Below are 18746 nucleotides of genomic sequence, written 5' to 3'. Positions count from 1 at the left end.
CCAGCAGCAGAAGCCGTGGTTTGGTTGAAAATATCAGAGCACTGAAAAGGTGTTGTCAAAAAATATTGTCAATAAAGTGAGAAGGTCAACCGTACCACATACTAGCTACACAAACAACACAAAGAGCGAGAGAATGTAATAAGTAAACACCTGTTAGATGACAACTACTGTTCTGTTTTTGTTGGAGATTACAACACTAAACAAGTCCGAAGTTGTTGAAATGAAATCATAAGCAAAGTCTTCCTTAGGCACTTATCCACGGTGGCTTTTTTCTAAAGATGTGCTGTTTGTGGATGTGGTGTTGTGGGATCGGGCTTTCTTTTCCCTTTTCCCTACAGCAGAAGGCACATGAGCCGAATAGCACTTACTGAAAACAATACAAGCCGATGTATTCATTTGGGGTAGACAGTTCCAGATCCATCTGGCTTTCTGGAGCGTAGCCGTCCCTGCTGCACACACTTACACACTAACACGCAGTTCTTTCTTTCTCTTTCTCACACACCATGATGTATATTTTCCATCTTTCTAACACAGTCTCTGTTTTTCATATTCTGTCAAACTCATATCGTAACACACACACATACACACACACACACACACAAACACAGGCATGTACGCTGGGCTCACACACACATTAAAGATATTGATTCACAGTTATCCACAATTAGTCCTGCAAACTCAGTCAAAATAAAGGATAAATTCACTGATTATTGATCATTTAAGTATCTATAGTTGGTTGATTGTTTTTCCGTAATAAAAGCATGTTGAAACTATTGACTATTGGCTGTTTCTTCACTGCAACTAACTCTAGCCCAGTTGCTGAAAACAGTTAACCCGGGTCCAGTAAATTGGATTTATACCCAAAAAAGGTGGGATGCAGTTCAAGAGTTTTGTTAACTGAGCAGCTGGTTCTGTTGAAGCTAGAAAGTGGTTTGGCATTAGCATGAGCCTCTGCTCCGCTGGCTGAACCAGATAGCCGTAAGACAACTCAGGGACAACAGCGGGATTTCGACAGTGTTACTTTCTGTTGCTGCAGTATCGAAACTTACTAACTGGTGACTCGGGGGAATTAGCTGGCGTTCATGGCTGACACAGCGTGATTATTTTTCTTATTATTATCTATGGAGGGCAATCACATTAAACGGACAGAGGTACCACCTCGTGGCACCACAGTTTATTTTCTGACAGTTTACACCTCATGCCCCTCGTCTCATACTTTGTTGGTTGATATATTTGTTATTAACCAATAATTGATTAATTGTTGACATCCCCAAGTGAAAGCTATTTTTACCTGACTTTGATGCCAGTGCCTGTTTAACACACTGTGGGCTAAAGCATTGATTAAACATCAGACTCTGTTTAAGGCGCAGAGGTGAAATGTGCACTCAACCACTGGTCAGGTAGACGGATCAAAGATCTTGGGGGAAAAGTCTGCACTTTACCTGTTAATCCTGTACTGACATATGTAAAGTTTACATAAGGAGAAGGAGAATTTGCACACTGTCTAAAGACTTTACATGCAGCTTTATATGAACAAGACTGAGACCTGTGTGTTGTCATTAGCTCACGTGCCTTTCATTCAACTCACATGTTTGGCAATGTAAAAAATGCTTTACTTTAATGCTGCTGGAGGCTGAATCTAAATCATTCTCAAATGTATATATACAAAAAACAACAACACGCACTTTGCTTCTGCTCCAAGCATCCATTAAAAAAGGAATAGCCAGGGCAATAACATAAAAATGTTAATGTATTATTCACCCTGGCATCATACGTACAGCATTTATAGATTTGTCATTAGTAATGACATAAGTAGCAACTATCCCATATGCTGAAATGATGAATGATAGGCCTGAACCATTAGCTACAAGCATTTTCACACTCACCCAACATAAACACACAGCTCGAGACAGACACGCACTCGCAGCTGTCCTTTCACTATCACCACCAAACCTTGTCAGGAAGTTCCAGGAAGAGCATTTGTCACAGGATTCATGCCTTTCAAATACAGTATTACTGTCATCCTTGCTTCTGCCTCCTAAGCCCAGGCTTTCATGCTTAATATTCCAGCCATGTAAAACGTTAAAACTTGGTATAGCCTGTGCCTCCATGCTCCATCATAGGAAATGCATTTTATGGGTAAGCTGTTAAAGCTGTTATAAGACTTTTACACACACATGTCTACATAAGTGCATTGAATATCACTGTGGATCAAATCAACTACATAATCATATTCAAAATTCAAGAACTTTATCTGTCACATGCAGGATGTGCAGTGAAATGAAAAATGGCAATGTCCACAGAGCAGAACACACAACAAAATGCAACCAAGACAACACAAAAGAAATTACAACATTTATTAATATATAAACATTTAATATATATAAAAATAGAAAAGAAATACACAGTATGTCGTGTCTATGTGTGAGTGGTGTCGATGAAGCAGAGTTTATCCAACAGGACTGGGGGTACGTCAGACAAAAAAAAGTTGAGAACCACTGATTTAGAAGATATGAAAGCTAAAACTACAAGGCTATATTGAACAGGTTCTAGTTGGACTATATGCCTAGACTCCCACTGGGTAAAATATCAAATGCCACTTCCAAAAGCCAAATGTTTCCATTTGCTTCAAAAGTGATCAAACATAAAGTGGATGGCCCTAAACCATTTTCACAGTGGATGCTGAATGAGAACATAACATGGCTAATGAAAAACTGTATCTAATGGACCTGAGTGACTCTCATCTAAAGCAGTTTCAGTCCAAATAAACCCTCCTACTGAGCATCGAGAGCAGTTAGTTCCACGGGCGAAGGTAGGGGGATGACATCATACTGAGACACCGCCATGGAGCCTTTAATTAGTATTTCAATATCATTTGACCTGGAAAAGATGGAACTGCATCCTGTGCTACATAGCCAAGCCTGGAGATAACCATGGTGCTGTGAGTAAAGCAAATCGCTTGGTATTAGCTGCCATGATATATGCCAGTTTTATAAATATTGCAAAAAGCATGTGAGTGTGGATTATAGTTTGGCATTCAGGTTAGTGTAAACAATTCTTTAAAAAAAAGAACTGAAGCAGTGTAGTTATTGAGCTCAGCTTATCTGAGAGTGCAGGAATGGAAGCAGATGGAAATGGAAACAGTGGTAGGTTGGCTCGGTTTGAAAGAAGGATCAGAGAAGAGAGGGGGGGATCAAAGGTTCGGAGCTGCAGGTAGAGATCTCAACAGGGCTGTGTCCGTAAGTCCACAGGCCCCATGGTGCAAAGACACACACACGCCAACACATTCCTAACTGCACCACCATTAGTATGCACTGTGCAGTTAAGCATGACAAAAGGTCTCCTCTCAAGTAGAAAAAAAAAAATCTGTCCAAATGCATCATCATGGGGGCCATTACACACAAAAGAGAGTGTGACTCCAGCCACGGCTCTACTTCAGAGATGGCATTTTACAATCAGCCTCCGCAAACATTTATCTTTCCCCCCCTCACATCTGTCACCGCAACCTGCCAGAATAAAAACAAAGATGAAATGGAAAAGAAAATGGCCTGGGCTCAACCAGCTGGTGGCACGCAGACCAGCGAAATGCATTTTTCTTAACTGAGGCGAGTCAATTATATTAGGATGAGGATGTGATTTGCCTCTGTCCTAAAACTTGAATGAGGATACACAGTGGTGGTGGTTTCAGAGCTGTGTGCTACATTAACAAGTGTCAGGGAGACTTAGGTCTTATAGAGGTGGAACCATTAATCCAATGTTCTTCAGCCACTACGGGTGTGACATTAGTCAAAGATTAGCCGTTAATAAAGACATAAGCTGATGGAAGACTTGTGTTCGTTGGTATTGGTTGTCATTCATAAATCTCTGCAACAACAGCACTCAGTCTTTGCAAACACCGTCTGTAAACAAATACATTCCTCCTTTCTGACCTCGGAGAAATTGTCTATTGCACGTCAGAAAACACATTCCCATTTCAATTATTATTATTCCAGCTTCCAACATTTAGGCAATACAAAAACTCAACAGAAACTATGCTTTAAGATGGGCATGTAAATGTAACATTCTTGTACATACTTGAAATTTTCATATTTAAAACATAGATAGCATCCTTCTAGGACACGAACTGGCTCTGGAATTCAAACAACTCTTGAATTCAACTTTGTAAAAACGCATACTCTCTAGACTCTCAGCACATCCCACGGCTGAGAAGTCAACACAGTTCACTGTAGCTACAAATATGGCCAAAATAACTGAGAATATCATTGTAAAATGTGTTCACACACTTTGGAGGAGTGTGTAAAGACCGATCATCCCTCCATCTCGCTCCAACATCCCACAGTCCCATTCCTTTTGCCTGCATGTCAACTCCAAACATTGATGCGGCTTGTTGCACATTTCCCCTGCTGCCGAGCTATTTGTTTTGCCTGAGTTCATACGAATGCACTGGTGTCAGTTTCTCCCTTAACGAGTGAGATGAGGGTTTCTGTGTTGGGCTCGTGACTCAAGTGCTTATGAGCTGAACCGTGCATCATGACATCAATCAAAGCCTGTGCACTTTGCATTTCATATGCAAGTTGTGTCTAGATATGATGTTCCTGGGTAGCATTTAAACACGAACATTTAGAAAACAGCTCTGTTAGCTACATACACACACACACTCGATGAAATCAGACTGCTTCGTTTCTTTCCTTCACTTTTCTTCTCAAGATCAAACAAATGTTCATTTCTGTTTTCCCTGTAACTACATGTGCCTAAATGTATCTGAAAACGCCTCCTACTTTGGGTGATCAGACCTTAAATGCGGTCTTTGGTGGATTAATACTTGGATTCTATGGCCTGTTGCTCTATGCAGTTACAGTCCAATCACCCTGGACACATGTTAGTGACAGATGGAAAGACTGTCAAAGTACCAATCTGCTGGGAAAGATGACATCAGTGCCATGTAACATGGCCCTGCAATGCAGACAAGGCAAGTTTTACAAATCCATCTGCATTAGTGGTAAAATAAACACTGATCAAATAGCACCACAAAGACTAGCTGCCTGAGTGGTTGATTAGACAGCAAAGATACTGAACATACACTGTTAGGAGCTGCAGATCCATGGGGCCTTAAACATGGGCCCTGGCACGGTTCGCCCCAGTGAAATCATCTAAGATGAATTAATTACTGCACACACTCACAGAAGAAACATTAGTCAATTTGATGAGTATCTAAAGGTCAGTGCACACGTGAGAGGTGTTAGGATCCATGCAGAAATCCCAAATAATCAGAGATTATATCATCTGGACGTTTTTTTTTTTAACATCCAGAGATGACATCTTGTTTCATTAATACGTCAGTCACTGGGCTGTCACAGCATATTAATGCATGCCATACATCACTCTCTGACACCTCCAAAATGCATCCACATGAATATCTGCCATTACTGTCTAGAGACTGGAATAAATACACGTGTGGAAGGTGGAAAATTAATTAAAAAGGCAGGAAAAGTGGTATTATTCACTAGGCAGAAATATCTGTCAAGCCAGCTTGGCACAAGGAGAGCAGTCATGAAAAAAGAAGCTCTCTCCGAAGGTGTCCTTGTTCATCATCCCGCATTCTCTCTGGAACAAAGCTTTAAGAAAACCTGGTTTGATATTTATGTGTCTTAATTGTTTGAAATGTCATTTTTTTCCTGGTCTTTTGGAAACAAGCTGTCAATACATTTGATTTCACATTAGCCTCTTTCTTACAATGAAGTACCAATCAATGTTTCTTCTCTGCCTGCACTTACAAGTCCTCCTCCAGGCAGACTTCTGAGGGCTGTGCCAAAGAAAATCAATTGTTTTTGAAATGCTGGCAAGCCGACAGCATCATCCCACGGACAGCATACGAGAAAAACGCCAGACTGAACTGCAATTCATCATCTTCATTTGGCCATATGAGCGGAATAGCCTTTGTTGACATAATTACCGCGGTTGATCCTCTCAGCTAAGGCCAGAGACCTGTCCTTTAACTCCTGCTCCACTTTAAATGTCAATAGCTATTAATTAGCGAGCCATTATTTGTTAGTTCAAGGTCTGACAACTTATCAATGAACCTATTATCATTTTGTTGAACTCCTCACTTTATACCACCTCCACCCTCCACCCACACGCACTGATGACTCAACTTAATCCATGAGCTATGAAGCTCCACCGTGCCCCGGCTTGAATGTGTCACATCTCCAAGGCCAGTGTGGGTGTGACAGATGGGTGTGAAGCTGGTGCCTAAAATTAAATAACGACGGGCGCATCAGAAATCATAAATAGAAATTGGCACTTAATTGGAGCCAACAAGGTCCTGGTGGTGCATCAGTGGTCCTGGAATGAAATGTAAACGGCAGGAAAAGCACAGGCGGAGGATTTCCACAGCTCTCATGAAAACATTTCTCCTCCAGCAGACCCATGGTTTATACATCTCCCTCTCACGGACTTTTTGTCAGTGTGATGTAAAGCCTGCAGTGAAAGGCATTAAAGCTCTTTGTAATCGATTGACTATCTCCTCGCTCTCTAGTGGTCAGCAGCTAGTAGTCTGCTGTTTGGTGCAGTTAGGCATGACATGTCGAATCCAGTGCGAGTGTGCAACCTGATGCAATATGCATTAGCCTTTATCTTATCCTTATCTGGGCTGAGGGCATTCTTCAGGCAACTGCCTGATTCTCCAGGGGAAACTGACACTTGTCATTGTAGTGATTATAAATGTCTTGCCTAAACAAAGCTAATGAAACACAAAAGAACAACAAATGTATAAATAGGGCTAAATACAATACTGTTGTGTCTGTACAGTCCAAAAATCCACTAGAAACTACTGTTTTTAATAATCGTAATGGAGCGAACATCATTAGGAATCATCCTCTGGGGAACAATACCAAATATAATCAACCAAACCAACTACACAACCAGTTGAATAACTCTGTTACCAACTAAATGACTGTTGCACCACTAATTGAGAAAAATCCAAACACATAATTACAATGAATGAAAAAGCATTGTATAATAGTAAGTACACATTTCCTGGCTGACCTCACACTGTCAAATAACACTGATCCATTTCCTCAAAAAGGAACATTTCCTGGAAGTGAATAATGAATAACTACCCTACACACAGTGTTTGCACAAATCAAAAATGTCGATGTTGATCAATCAAGTGGCAATTACAATTTTGTTATTTATTCATTTTATCCATTATTTTTTGAAGTAATGAAAAGAACCATTCTTCACTGCAGGCCCCAAAGTGCTTGCGTCAGCACTGCACATCTATCCCGATACTAGGCTGCTCTCCCAGTCTCGCCCATATGGGGTGTTCAGCAGTTATGTGCCCAGTGTCTGTCTGTACACTGTTTGTGCATTAGTTGAATCTATTCTCTTCTGTTTTTATGGTCTGTAACAAATTAAGTTAGAGAGGAAAATTATTTAGAGGAACAACAAAATCCGCAGGAGCTCTGTGGGGCATTGTGAATTAAGAAGTCTTTCCAGACCTTTAAACGCAAAATCAGAGTAGAACAGACACTGCAAATGTACTAATTTACACAGTGCTGCTTTGGTGCTGTTCAGCGTGTTATCACAGGCAGTCAATCATGTAATAGACTGCTGTTAACCTGCTGAGCAAGAAGATGAGGTGTTGTTATGCGAGTCAAAAAAGAGGAGTCAGTCTAGCCTTTAGGCACAACGTTAAGCGGCAGTGAGAGGATTGTTGGAAAAGCCTGATCAAGCCGGTATTAGATGCAGAGATGGAAGTAAAGGAGAATTTATCTGCGCATGCGTGTGTGGTGCGAACACGTAGACATCAGAGACTACTAATTATTGGGAAATAATGGAGCCGTGGGTTAACAAAGGCAACATTTTAAAAATCAATGCTGGTCAGCAGGGGCATGCTGAGGTTAGGGACACCTTTCAAGGTTTCAAGTGAAATGGGGGAAACACAGCAAAGGTTTTAGAGGAGAGGGCACTCAATAATTTAGCAATTTTTTCAAGTGCTGTAATAGCTTGCTGCTCGGGCCTCTCTCAATAAAAACAAAAATCTGTCTCCAAACCAACTCCTTCAGAAGGACTGCTGCTGCTGATCTCAGTGCGATGAATGAACACTCCCCAATACGTCAGTTGTTTATTAGGTAGTGTAGCATACTTTTGTGGTGCCTTAGCCCTGCATTATTACACTCATACACGCTCATAATAAAAAAATAAGTATCTGCTCTGTAGCCATACATTAAATCTGATATTCCTCAACTACAAGTGCTTCCAGAGAATAAAAGACTATCGGAATTTCTTAGAGCTATAGCTCAACTTCTTGCACTTGATCCTGTCTGACAAGAAGAAAAATCAAGCCTTATGCTCATAAAGAATGTAGTCCATTTCTTCTGTAGCCTTGCTTTTTTCTCTCATTTCCAACTCAATTTCATCGAAGTATGAATAGCCTTATTGAGTTCTAATGTTTTCAACAGCTCAGGGGACGTACAGGTAGAAAGATTTTCTTCGTCATGATTCTGGAAATTACCGTCAAGGTGGTGGATTTTACAAAGAGCTTTTTGAAACTACACAATCATTAACTTGTACTGAGTGTATTTTAGAAGCAGATCCTGTATCCTGCATAAAGTGGAAAGCAAATCGTTGTTATATTAAACTAATTAAAATGAATGACTTGACTGTAGGTGAAGACTGTCTGATGCTGATCAGAGAGACAACAACCAACACCAACACCCAGCCAAGTAATCAAGACAACAATATGTTGTAGAACTTCTACCAAAAGCTACTTGAGTATCTCAAGAGCCTCATCGTGGACGCGACTGCAAAAGAGAACTGCAAAGCTAAGATATCAGCATGCACATGAAAAGCAAGCCTGGGAGCAGTGTCGCTCCAGCACTGTGGTGACAGATGGAGAGCACTAGCATATACCTCCAGGGGTCTGACCTCATCAGAATTTAACTTTACCCAGACAGAAAAAGAGCCACTGGTGCTGTGACGTGCTTGTGCCTATAGAGTCTTATAAACGCAGATCACTATTGCAAAGAAAGGGCTGTAAAACAGTGCAGTAAAAGGAAAAGTCAGTTATTCAAATATTACATACGAGAGTGAGGAAACTCGAGTATAATGGTCATGAAAATGACACTGAAATATATTGAATAAACAGAAATCCAATTACTTAAGCTATGGAGGCAGTGAAATGCAAGAAAAGCTCTGATAAGTCTGATCCATAATTGAAGATTAGAGAGAAGAAAAATATCTTGCCAACGATCCTGACAAATCCGACAGGATGGGTGTAATTTTGAAAAGTCTTCCTGATACAATCAGTGTGAAATGGTCATCTCAGTGATTACAGGGAGACAAACAACCAGACAGATTTCCTCTGGGAGTATTTAGCCTTTGTTTAACCTGGCACATTTTGACTTACTTATTTGTATCAGCAACTTCCAGATTCACCCGCAGTCATCATTTTAACACAGTCACATCTGAGAGCTGCCAAGTACAACACGTCTTCTATCTTTGGCCTCTGAAGAGCTATAATGAAAGTAAGTGGGGGGTCAAGTGGCTTGCTCAGGGGCACTTCAGATGTGTAACTGGGGTGGGATATCGTTCTTATTCCAGGTCTACATTGCCAAGACTGATCCAGCCATTTGAACCACTGACTCTTTAGCCTTTAGGATCCCACAGCACTGTTTGATATTTTATACATTATTTCCCCACCACCTCTTTCTCTCAAACCAGGAGAGGCCAGTTCTGAAACTTCATTAACAGGTGATCAATTCTGCACTCTTTAGAGCTGAACTATTCTGACAATGTATGAGTCCTTTAGGTCATTTTTTTAAGCACACATGCCAAACATTCTCTGATTCCAACTTCTAATGTGAGGATTTGCTGCTTTTTTCTCTTTAATATCATTGTTAACTACACGCCTTGGTGTTTTGGGCTTTCATTGGACACAAGACATTTGAAGACATCGTCTTGGACTTCAGGGACTTGAGATGGGCATTTTTCACTATTTACTGACATTTATAGACAATGAATGAGTTAATTGAGGATATAATCGGCAGACTAATGAAGCTTACAGCACAGTTTGGACCTTGGAACCACTTGAATCTGGACAAAAGGACTGGAGGGGTACTGTGCTACAGGTTACCAACATGGTGGAAGGAGCTTTGAGAACATGATCGTAGTCCAGATCCTGCTTTCGGTGATTGTGTGTACAGAAATATGAATCACCACACAGCTTCAGTTATTAAGGTTGCCAATACATTTGGGACAACAGTGCAACAAACTGCTATATTCAAAACTCCCCAACAACTGCAAGACGTGATGCAATACAGTATTACCATCTCCCTTCACCTCCCTGTGAAATGCTACTGCATTAATGAGTTGTGTCACACTCTCACACTCTCACTCCTGTGTGCAGGCATTTGCACTAGCACATAAAACAAGTATCATTATGTTAGTCTTACTTGAGCTCTGTGCATTTTTATTACACACTAAACCCAGTCTAAATCTCTGACGAGATTGTTTTGTAGAAAGTGCCTTCTAAAATCACTGTTATTTGATATTAATGTAATTTGACGTTGCAATATATTTTGATTTGTTAGTCCATGTTTCATTCAGTTGAGTGCAGTAAAAGACAAACAATGTTGTGTAGGGTAATAAAATGTCAAAATCATTTCTACTGATGTACATAAAACTGTAAACATGTTACAGTCAGGCCTTCTAAGTCAAGTTTTTCTGTATTTCCACTTTCATTTAAATACATTAAATGTTTATAAATTGATACAACGTCATATACTGTATGTTTTGATTCAAAGTTCTTTGTGCTAGTCATACATGTACTGACAGGGATTGGGGGGTTACTTTTACATTATGTAATATCAGACTCCTCAGTGCTCGTACGTGCGGCTCTCAGAAACGGCCAATCGGATTTAAACTGTAGAGGTTATGATAAACTGAAATGGCTGAACAGTTGTTGAACAATTAAAATAAACTTGATCAAAATTAAAGGCATCTTTTTAGCTTATTTATTCTACAAATATTGATTCGAGAGCTGCTCACTTTAAACTTCCCCACATTGATTTCTGAGTCGGTGTCTAACTAGACACTCAAACTGTGAATAGTAGACTGACATCAATGGAAAGAACAACAGACAGAAGGTCAAACTAAACAAGGAGAAAGAAAGGACGTGCATGACTGCTGAGAGTACTTCTGAATAAAAACTGAATAAAAACATGATGGTAAGACACCACTGAGCTGAGAAAAGTGTTGATCTGGCTAACAAAGGGATACAGTGAGGACAAGTGATACTGTACATATCCTTGAGATGGGTCACACCAGCAAACAAGAGAATGGTATCACACTGCATATATTAGCTAGTGCAGCAATTCAGGCTATCCAAGGGACACCCCCGCCCCCCTGTCCCTGTCCCCAAATCAACACCTGTGGGAGTCTTTGGACCAATGTGTTAGACAGAGCTCTCCAAACACCAAATGGGGGAAGAATGGTTCCAAAAACTTGTAGAATCTGTGCGAAGGAGCACTGAAGCAGTTCTGGAGGCTCATGGTTGCCAAACATCTTACTAAGACACCTTTCCTTTAATTTGTCACCCATCTATAAGTTAGCATTACAGAAAAATGTAGCAGCTGAGCCGTTTATTTATTTATATATAAATATATGCTTGCTCATAATTCAGAACTACATCGTTGGAAGGCAGCCTTTGCCTGGTTTGCATTCCAAGGAAAATGGATAGCCAGTGCACAATAAATTACTCCCACTCTGAATAAACTGCTGTAACATGGATCAAATTGCTTTTTCACTCCGAAGCTTACAAAAGGCACAACAGCCACTACAGCCATAGCTGAACATCCCTCATCTGGAGTACGGCTTTGCTGGAAAACTCTTGTGAAAACAAATCCAGAGCAGTACACACCACAACAGCAGCCTCTCGGTGACACAGATAGTAATCTCTGGCTGCAGTGCTACATTTAAAAGCTACATCTGTTCAACTCCAGCTCACACAACAGCCAAAATATGCAGGCAGGAGCCAAAACACTGGGCCAGTCCAGTCAGAAAGGCACACAATCATAAACACATCTTTACACAGCGTTAAGAGATTTTCAACTGGATTTTAAAGCAAAAGTTCAACACACACACACACACAAGGATGGCAAGAGTTGAAGGGGCACCCCTATGGTCCAGCACTCACCTCCAGAGCCTCCAGGGTCACGAACCCTGTGATGGAGAAGCCATCGATGACGTCCTCTTCAGCAGAAGTAGACTCCTTGCGCTTTCTACGCGGGGGTCGGTGGCGGGATGAGGAGGGCTCCCTGTCGACCTCCCGCTCCGAGTCGGAGGAGAAGCGAAACACGGAGCCCTTGACATGGTTGTTCCTTATCCCATTTGATCTCCTCTCCCGATCCCTCACTGACCTTGACTTCCTCTTCTTGCGGAGGCCACTAGAGCGAGGGCCATCCATGTCCTTCATAGGAAACATCCAGATAAACCCTCCTCTTACAGAGAATCAAACTCTTCAAGGGCCGAGCGTGGGCACTGCTCGACCTCCACTTGTGTGGAAACCTGAGGAGAATTTCCGCAATATCCAAGCGAATGTTATCAATGTATTAGATCCAAGGTAACCATGTAATATCCAACAGATGAAGCCTTTTACAGGAAACTCAAAACTGCATCGAGTCACTGAACCAAGCTAGGTTCCCGGCAAAGATCCCCCAAGGCAGTCCATCAAATCCTATGACAGAGGTGTAAAATGATCTATTAAACACGTTATCACCGAGCTGTCAATTCCGCCAGAGGAAGAGCTTTTCAAGTTAAAGCAAATATCTGCTCAGTGAACATGTCCCGCCATGGTGAGTTGAGCAGGTGACGCCACATCATTCTTCTCCAGGAAACCTGCTCCTCTTACCGAAGGTCAGCACACTCTCCTCCCTCCTGCCAGATAAAGAGAGAGAGAGAGAGCACACATTTGCAACATGTTCACTCAGCAAGTTCAACTGTGCATTTGGTCAATGAGCCATTGACAGTGCTGTATACTATACAGAAGGCTGTTTCCATTCTACATAAAGCAAGATGAATGTTGTATTAGGGTGTCTACAGTCTCATCTGCTAAGCATACTGTGTTTTCTTACACTGCCAGGTCATTAAGCCCTGAGATGAGATGATTATGTGTTGGAAGTGTTCTTTTACTAGTGTCTCTCGAGCTTTTGCCAAGCTTGTAACCTACACTGGTCTTTTTAAATACATTTCTTAATTATGTACCAGAAGTTTTACTTTACTATTAGGTGTCTTAAGCCTCTCAACATGAACTTTTGTTGTTTTTGGCACAGTGAGTGCTGAAAAAGAAAAACCCTCTCTCTCTCTCCATCTCTTATATTCCTAAATGTAGCACTTGAAGCACTTCAGCACATCTGATGAAGCTGATGTAGCTGCATGATTCTTGAAATTTTTGGGTTGTATCTGCATGGTTGAAGGCACTTATTGTAAGTCGCTTTGGATAAAAGTGTCAGCTAGATAACGGTAATGTAAAAAACTAACACAGACAATGTGTATATAACTGCAAATACACACTGTGACAATGTATTAGTAGCGTACAGTGCATTGATTCTGCTACAATAATAAAACTGATACCTCTTGGGCCTGAAATAAAGTCATAATTACATTAGAAGTTGTATTAAGAACAAGTCAGTACACATCCTTCCACCTTTGCTGCTCTTATTTGTTTGCTAATTGGATTAATTTATGTAACAAACTTGTATTAAAAAAGGTACAGTACACTACAGTGGCATTCATATCTATAATCCATAATGACATAATGCAATAATTATGCGCAGTGCAACATCTTCAATATCAAAGTAAAGGCCTAATAACTTAAGACCTCTGAGCTGCCCACATACAGTAGGTCTTCTGTCAACTAGAAGGAGTGATTTGAAAGACTTGTAGATATCCATCAAAAATGTGTCAAAATGAACAAATTCAGCATGACAACCTGTCTCAATTCACTATTCAATTCGTTCAACATATCACCTTGGACTAACATCTCATTCAAATATTCCACACACCAAAAACAGCAACATTTCTCTCTGTCATGAATGAGCGCAGGTCTAATTGAACGGGGAGGTGTCCTTGAGGTTTTACACACACCGTTAAGAAATTGAGACAAATGTCGAGACCCTTTGAGAAGCCATCCTGCCCTTAAGTATACAGCTTAGCAAGGCATACCTTCACTGTCCGACACTGAAAACATCTGGCTGCTTTATGATATTAGGATGCAACATTCAACAGCTTGCAGTCTTATTCTGGCTCATTCTCAAGGCATGGCCTACAGTCTAGGCCTAAAGCCACTGAAAGTCCCTGGCATTGTAGTCCAAAACACATATGGCTTCTCTATGTGTCCAGAATATCAATTCCCATCCATTACATCACTGCCATGGTATTCTATGTGGAAGAAAACTGAAATCAACAAACTGCAGCCTGTCTCTGAGTGACCATGTCTCCAAATGCCGGTGGACATTTCAAACAGAAGAGGACTTGCACCTTTTCTGCATCAGCACACAGACCAATCTGTCAAAGTCAACCACCATCTTCAACTTTACATTGTCTCCTTGGACACAGGTTGTCATGCAATGCAGCTCATCTGGATTCTGCAGCATACATGTACCCAAATGCTCTGCTACACCCTGCAAAGTCACTTATGTTTTTAACATGCAACATTACAAGCATTTGCAAAAAAAAAAAAAAAGGCTTGTAATCAAATGGATGCATAACAAAAGGCACATCCAACAAGCCAGCATGCCAACATTTAACTATGCAGCACCCATTCAAGAATATTCCTTCCATGCAGATGTTCTGCCTTTTAAACAACCCAAAAAAAAGGTACATCCACCTTTACCATAATAACGGTCCTAAAGCTTTTCCCCAGTACCTATGCCTTTAACCTGATGCCCCGTGCCAGCACTTATCTAATGACACACACACACACACACTGCACAGATAGCTCCCAAAATACCGCTTATTGGGGGGGGAAACTGTATTCCAGCACTCGCCCTGGCTTTTCTAGCTCAGTAGGAGACTCTTTCCCTTGTCTTCGCTCACAGTCCCTTTTTGTCTGCCTGTGCTGTCAGTGGAGATCTCAGGCTCAGTAATCCAGTCCAGCCCACAACAGCAGCAGCGGACTGGCACTGCCTCCTGCTCCGGCTCTCCAAGCTTCATTTTCCACTGTAAAGACACACAACAAAAGCAAGCCTCTCTCTCTCTCTCTCTCTCTTTTTTGCTCCAAGACACGTCATGCAAAACGAAGAAATGCAAACCCTTGCGAGTGGGGAGGGACCGTCCGGACAAGTTGCAGGCCTTCGGTCTGTGTAAAAAAAAAAAAAAAAAAGATAAAGCACAAGAAGGTCTGGAGCTGACAAAATAAATCCCGCAAAGGAAAACCAGAGGGTATCTCCTCCTCCTCTCTCCAGATCCGAGCTTCAGGATCCCGGAGAAGGGGGACCGGGGCGCAGTGATACGGCGATGCCGCAGTGCCGCTTTACAGGCTGCACGCTTCCTCCTCAGCGCAAATAGTGCTGTCTCTGGACATTTGGCAGACTCCGAGCCACAGCACGGAGACGGTGCAACCGGGAACACCGCGGAATAAAGCCAGATAAAGCCAGTTTACACACCCATCTACCGTCGTACATTTCAAACGCCGCTTTGTTTGCGGCGCATGTTATGGCGCGAAGCATCACTGCGAGTACAAGTAGGTGTACAAGTACGAAGTGAGAAGTTTGTGCAGGTCAAAGTAACGACGGCTGTGGATAGAAAGACATTCTTTACAATGGCGGTCTACAGACGCGGTGATAAAACGGGCATTCATCAGCGATTACTTACCGAAACAAACAGGAAATTAAAAAGTATGCTAATAACTACAAAGCTGTTGAACTACTGCGGAGTCATTAGCTTTACAACGAGGTAACAAGTGAGCAATTCACTTACACGTAATGGCGGTATCCAAATCACTTCTTGAAGTTATTCATGTGTGTGTGTGAAAGGCTTCATGCTAGCTCAGGTGTCACTTTATCATTTGGCCCATGAACACCCGGGGACACCCGGGGCCCACCCCCCCACCTCCATTCAACAAACAGTACCAGAGAAGTCCGACCTTAGAGAACTGTATGAACGCCATGAATAATAAAACATTAATTAAGCATAGCATGTTTTACACTTGAAGGAGATATTATTGACCTTTGAAGGCCCGGTGCCCTGCGTTACGTTTTCACTCATTCAAAGCATCGCAACCGGACATCTGCATCTGCAGTGCATCGCATCAGCACGGTGTGTCAAAAGAAGTCGCCTGGGTGCTGGACGCAGTGATTGACTTGAGAAACGCTTCACATTAGAGCCAACAAGTAACCGTGAAGCTGCTGTGTGACGTATTGATATTGATATTGTGTTGGCCTTGAGGGAGAAACATGATTATGTAGGAGTGCAGCTACTCAAAATCCATAGAGTGCATCATTTGCCAGGCTGAGCCGTGGAGCTGTTGGTTAAGCATTAGATTCACAAGACCGGACGTGCAGGCGCCTTGTCTATTGTCATGCAAGTGCAGTTTGTGAAATGCTCACTTGTTGATGAATTTGCTTGAGTAACACACTTGCACATATGTACTGTTATTAGATTAACCAATTAGCTGATAAAAAAAAAAGAAATTAATTTGACAACAGTTTTGATACTCGATTAATCTATTTCCTGACATTTTATGGACTAAACGATTAATTGTAAAATAACTGAGATAAGCTGAATAATAATAAATAATAAAAAGAATAAGGTGTAGTTTGACAGTATACAGAATGAGCTTGGTCAGCGGTACTGAATGGACGCCTTGTAGCAGATGTCACTCCACCATTTCACCAACACACATTGATTTCTAAGCCCATTAATGCACGTGGGATGAGCAGAACAGTGTGGATTTGTACGGTAGTAGTGGTATCAATAATGATCATATGAATTAGTGGGTGAAAGAAAGGGGTACTTAATAATAGCTTGTTGAGCATCCTGTATTGCCATGGACTCATAACATTGATCAAATTTAAAGAGGGAGTGAAAAATGATGGTGTCACACCTCTTATGAACGGAAGTCAGCGATTGTTTGCAGCGTGGCAATGAACTGGTCCTCTGCGAGCGGGGGACCATGGGTGGGCTGTGTATTTTTAGCCTGGTTTAATGATGCAGAGGCTGAGTGGTGCGGCTCAGAGATTTGCTAAAGTGCCTCAATTCCCAGAGCCTGGTGGAACAGGGACCCCAGCGGCCTGTAAGAATAATGCCAGGGGATACACGTGCACTTGACCCTGTCTCATCTTCCAGGAGGAGTGTCCTTGTGACAAAGTGAAATGGCAGGGGAGAGACGACAGCGAGGCAGCTAATTCAGCTCTCCCAGCCTCCGCTCATTAGGTGGGGAAGACAAATGTGCTGCCCTACCCTCCCCTCTGCCTCGCCATAATCAGCTTTAATTACACCTGCGCCCAAACTTTCTCTGCCTCCACAGCTCCATTCAGCGTCACACAGCACTCAGGAACCATTTGTTCCTCTTGCTGCCGAAACGCTAATTTTCCCAAACATACACCAGTCTTGCGTTAAGCACTTGGAATAAGGGTGATGATGAAGCTCCAGGTCACATGGCTTCCGGCCTCCGTGCAGCTCTCAACACAACAAAGCAAATCCCTCCCAAATGTACCTTTCCCAACCAGCTATAATAATGATCCCTTGACCCCCATCTGTGACTGGGGTACAGGTCAATCACTGGACTTTCAACAGTGAAAAACAAAACCTGCGGAACGTAGAGGGAAAGGAACTGAGGAATGAGAAAGCCCATCTGCTGAAGAAAATGACAGTGTGTTAGAAAACACACTTGCCTAAAATGTTCCGATAAACCCACAAATTCAATCCAGCTTTTGTAAAGATTGTCGGATTTTATTTTCCACACATCATGCATGCCTGAAAAGAGCTCGTAATAGAATGAAGCCCCTCGGGAGAAGTCAATCACAGGCCAACCATTCTGCAACTGGTGTTACCTTGGAAAGAAACAAAACTGCGCGTCTCCTACTTATTTATCCTTAATTGCCAAGTCAGAACGCGCCGTCTCACTCCCTCTTTTCCTCTTCAGTGTTGAACTCAGACAGCAGATGGTGGCAATTAGAGAATCAGATCCACAAAATAGAAACATACACATCCCCACTCACACCTGCCCTGTTACTATCTGTTACGTTTGTCTTATTTGTGTTCATCGCCATCATTATTATCTCTTCTTGTCAGGAAGGAGACTCAAGAGGGACGTAATGACACTATGAGCGTAATGCAAGTTGAATTGCTGGGTACTTATGGCTACAAAGAGATTCTCAATACAAGAATGAGCTCATTTTCCTCCCCCTACAGGTCTGCCTACAAGCCCTATAATAGCCCTTATTACTTGCACTGTGAGTGCAGAACAATAGTCCTTACATAGATATTCTCCTCTGAAGCTGTGCGGAGCTAGATAGAGCGCTATCTAGCCTTCTCACTTTGTTCTTTCCTGTGATATTCGCTTGGCAAATCGGAGTTGTTGACACTATTCATCAAAGGTATAGTGGGCACGTGGGAGGTTTAATATTCATCAAGTGGTAAATGTCCAAGTGCATGTTAATACAAGCTCATGGCATAGTCAATTCACCCCCCCCCTCACCGTCCAAGAGCTGACCTAAATTATGAATAGTGTCAACATGTCCCCA

The 18746-nt window shown here is 41.9% G+C and overlaps 1 protein-coding gene across 1 annotated transcript in view; it reads right to left on the bottom strand.

Annotated features, from left to right (window-relative positions):
• Positions 1-12466, bottom strand: part of auts2a (activator of transcription and developmental regulator AUTS2 a) — a 282785-nt gene extending 270319 nt beyond the window's left edge. Inside the window, exon 1 of the mRNA XM_070917000.1 lies at positions 12197-12466. Within this exon, the coding sequence (XP_070773101.1) occupies positions 12197-12466 (270 nt within the window). The remainder of the gene's footprint in view (positions 1-12196) is intronic.
• Between the last annotated feature and the right edge of the window lie 6280 nt (positions 12467-18746).

The sequence above is a fragment of the Enoplosus armatus genome, chromosome 13, assembly GCF_043641665.1.
Source record: "Enoplosus armatus isolate fEnoArm2 chromosome 13, fEnoArm2.hap1, whole genome shotgun sequence".
Classification (NCBI taxonomy): Eukaryota; Metazoa; Chordata; class Actinopteri; order Centrarchiformes; family Enoplosidae; genus Enoplosus; species Enoplosus armatus.
This window is presented reverse-complemented; position numbering and strand designations above follow the sequence as displayed.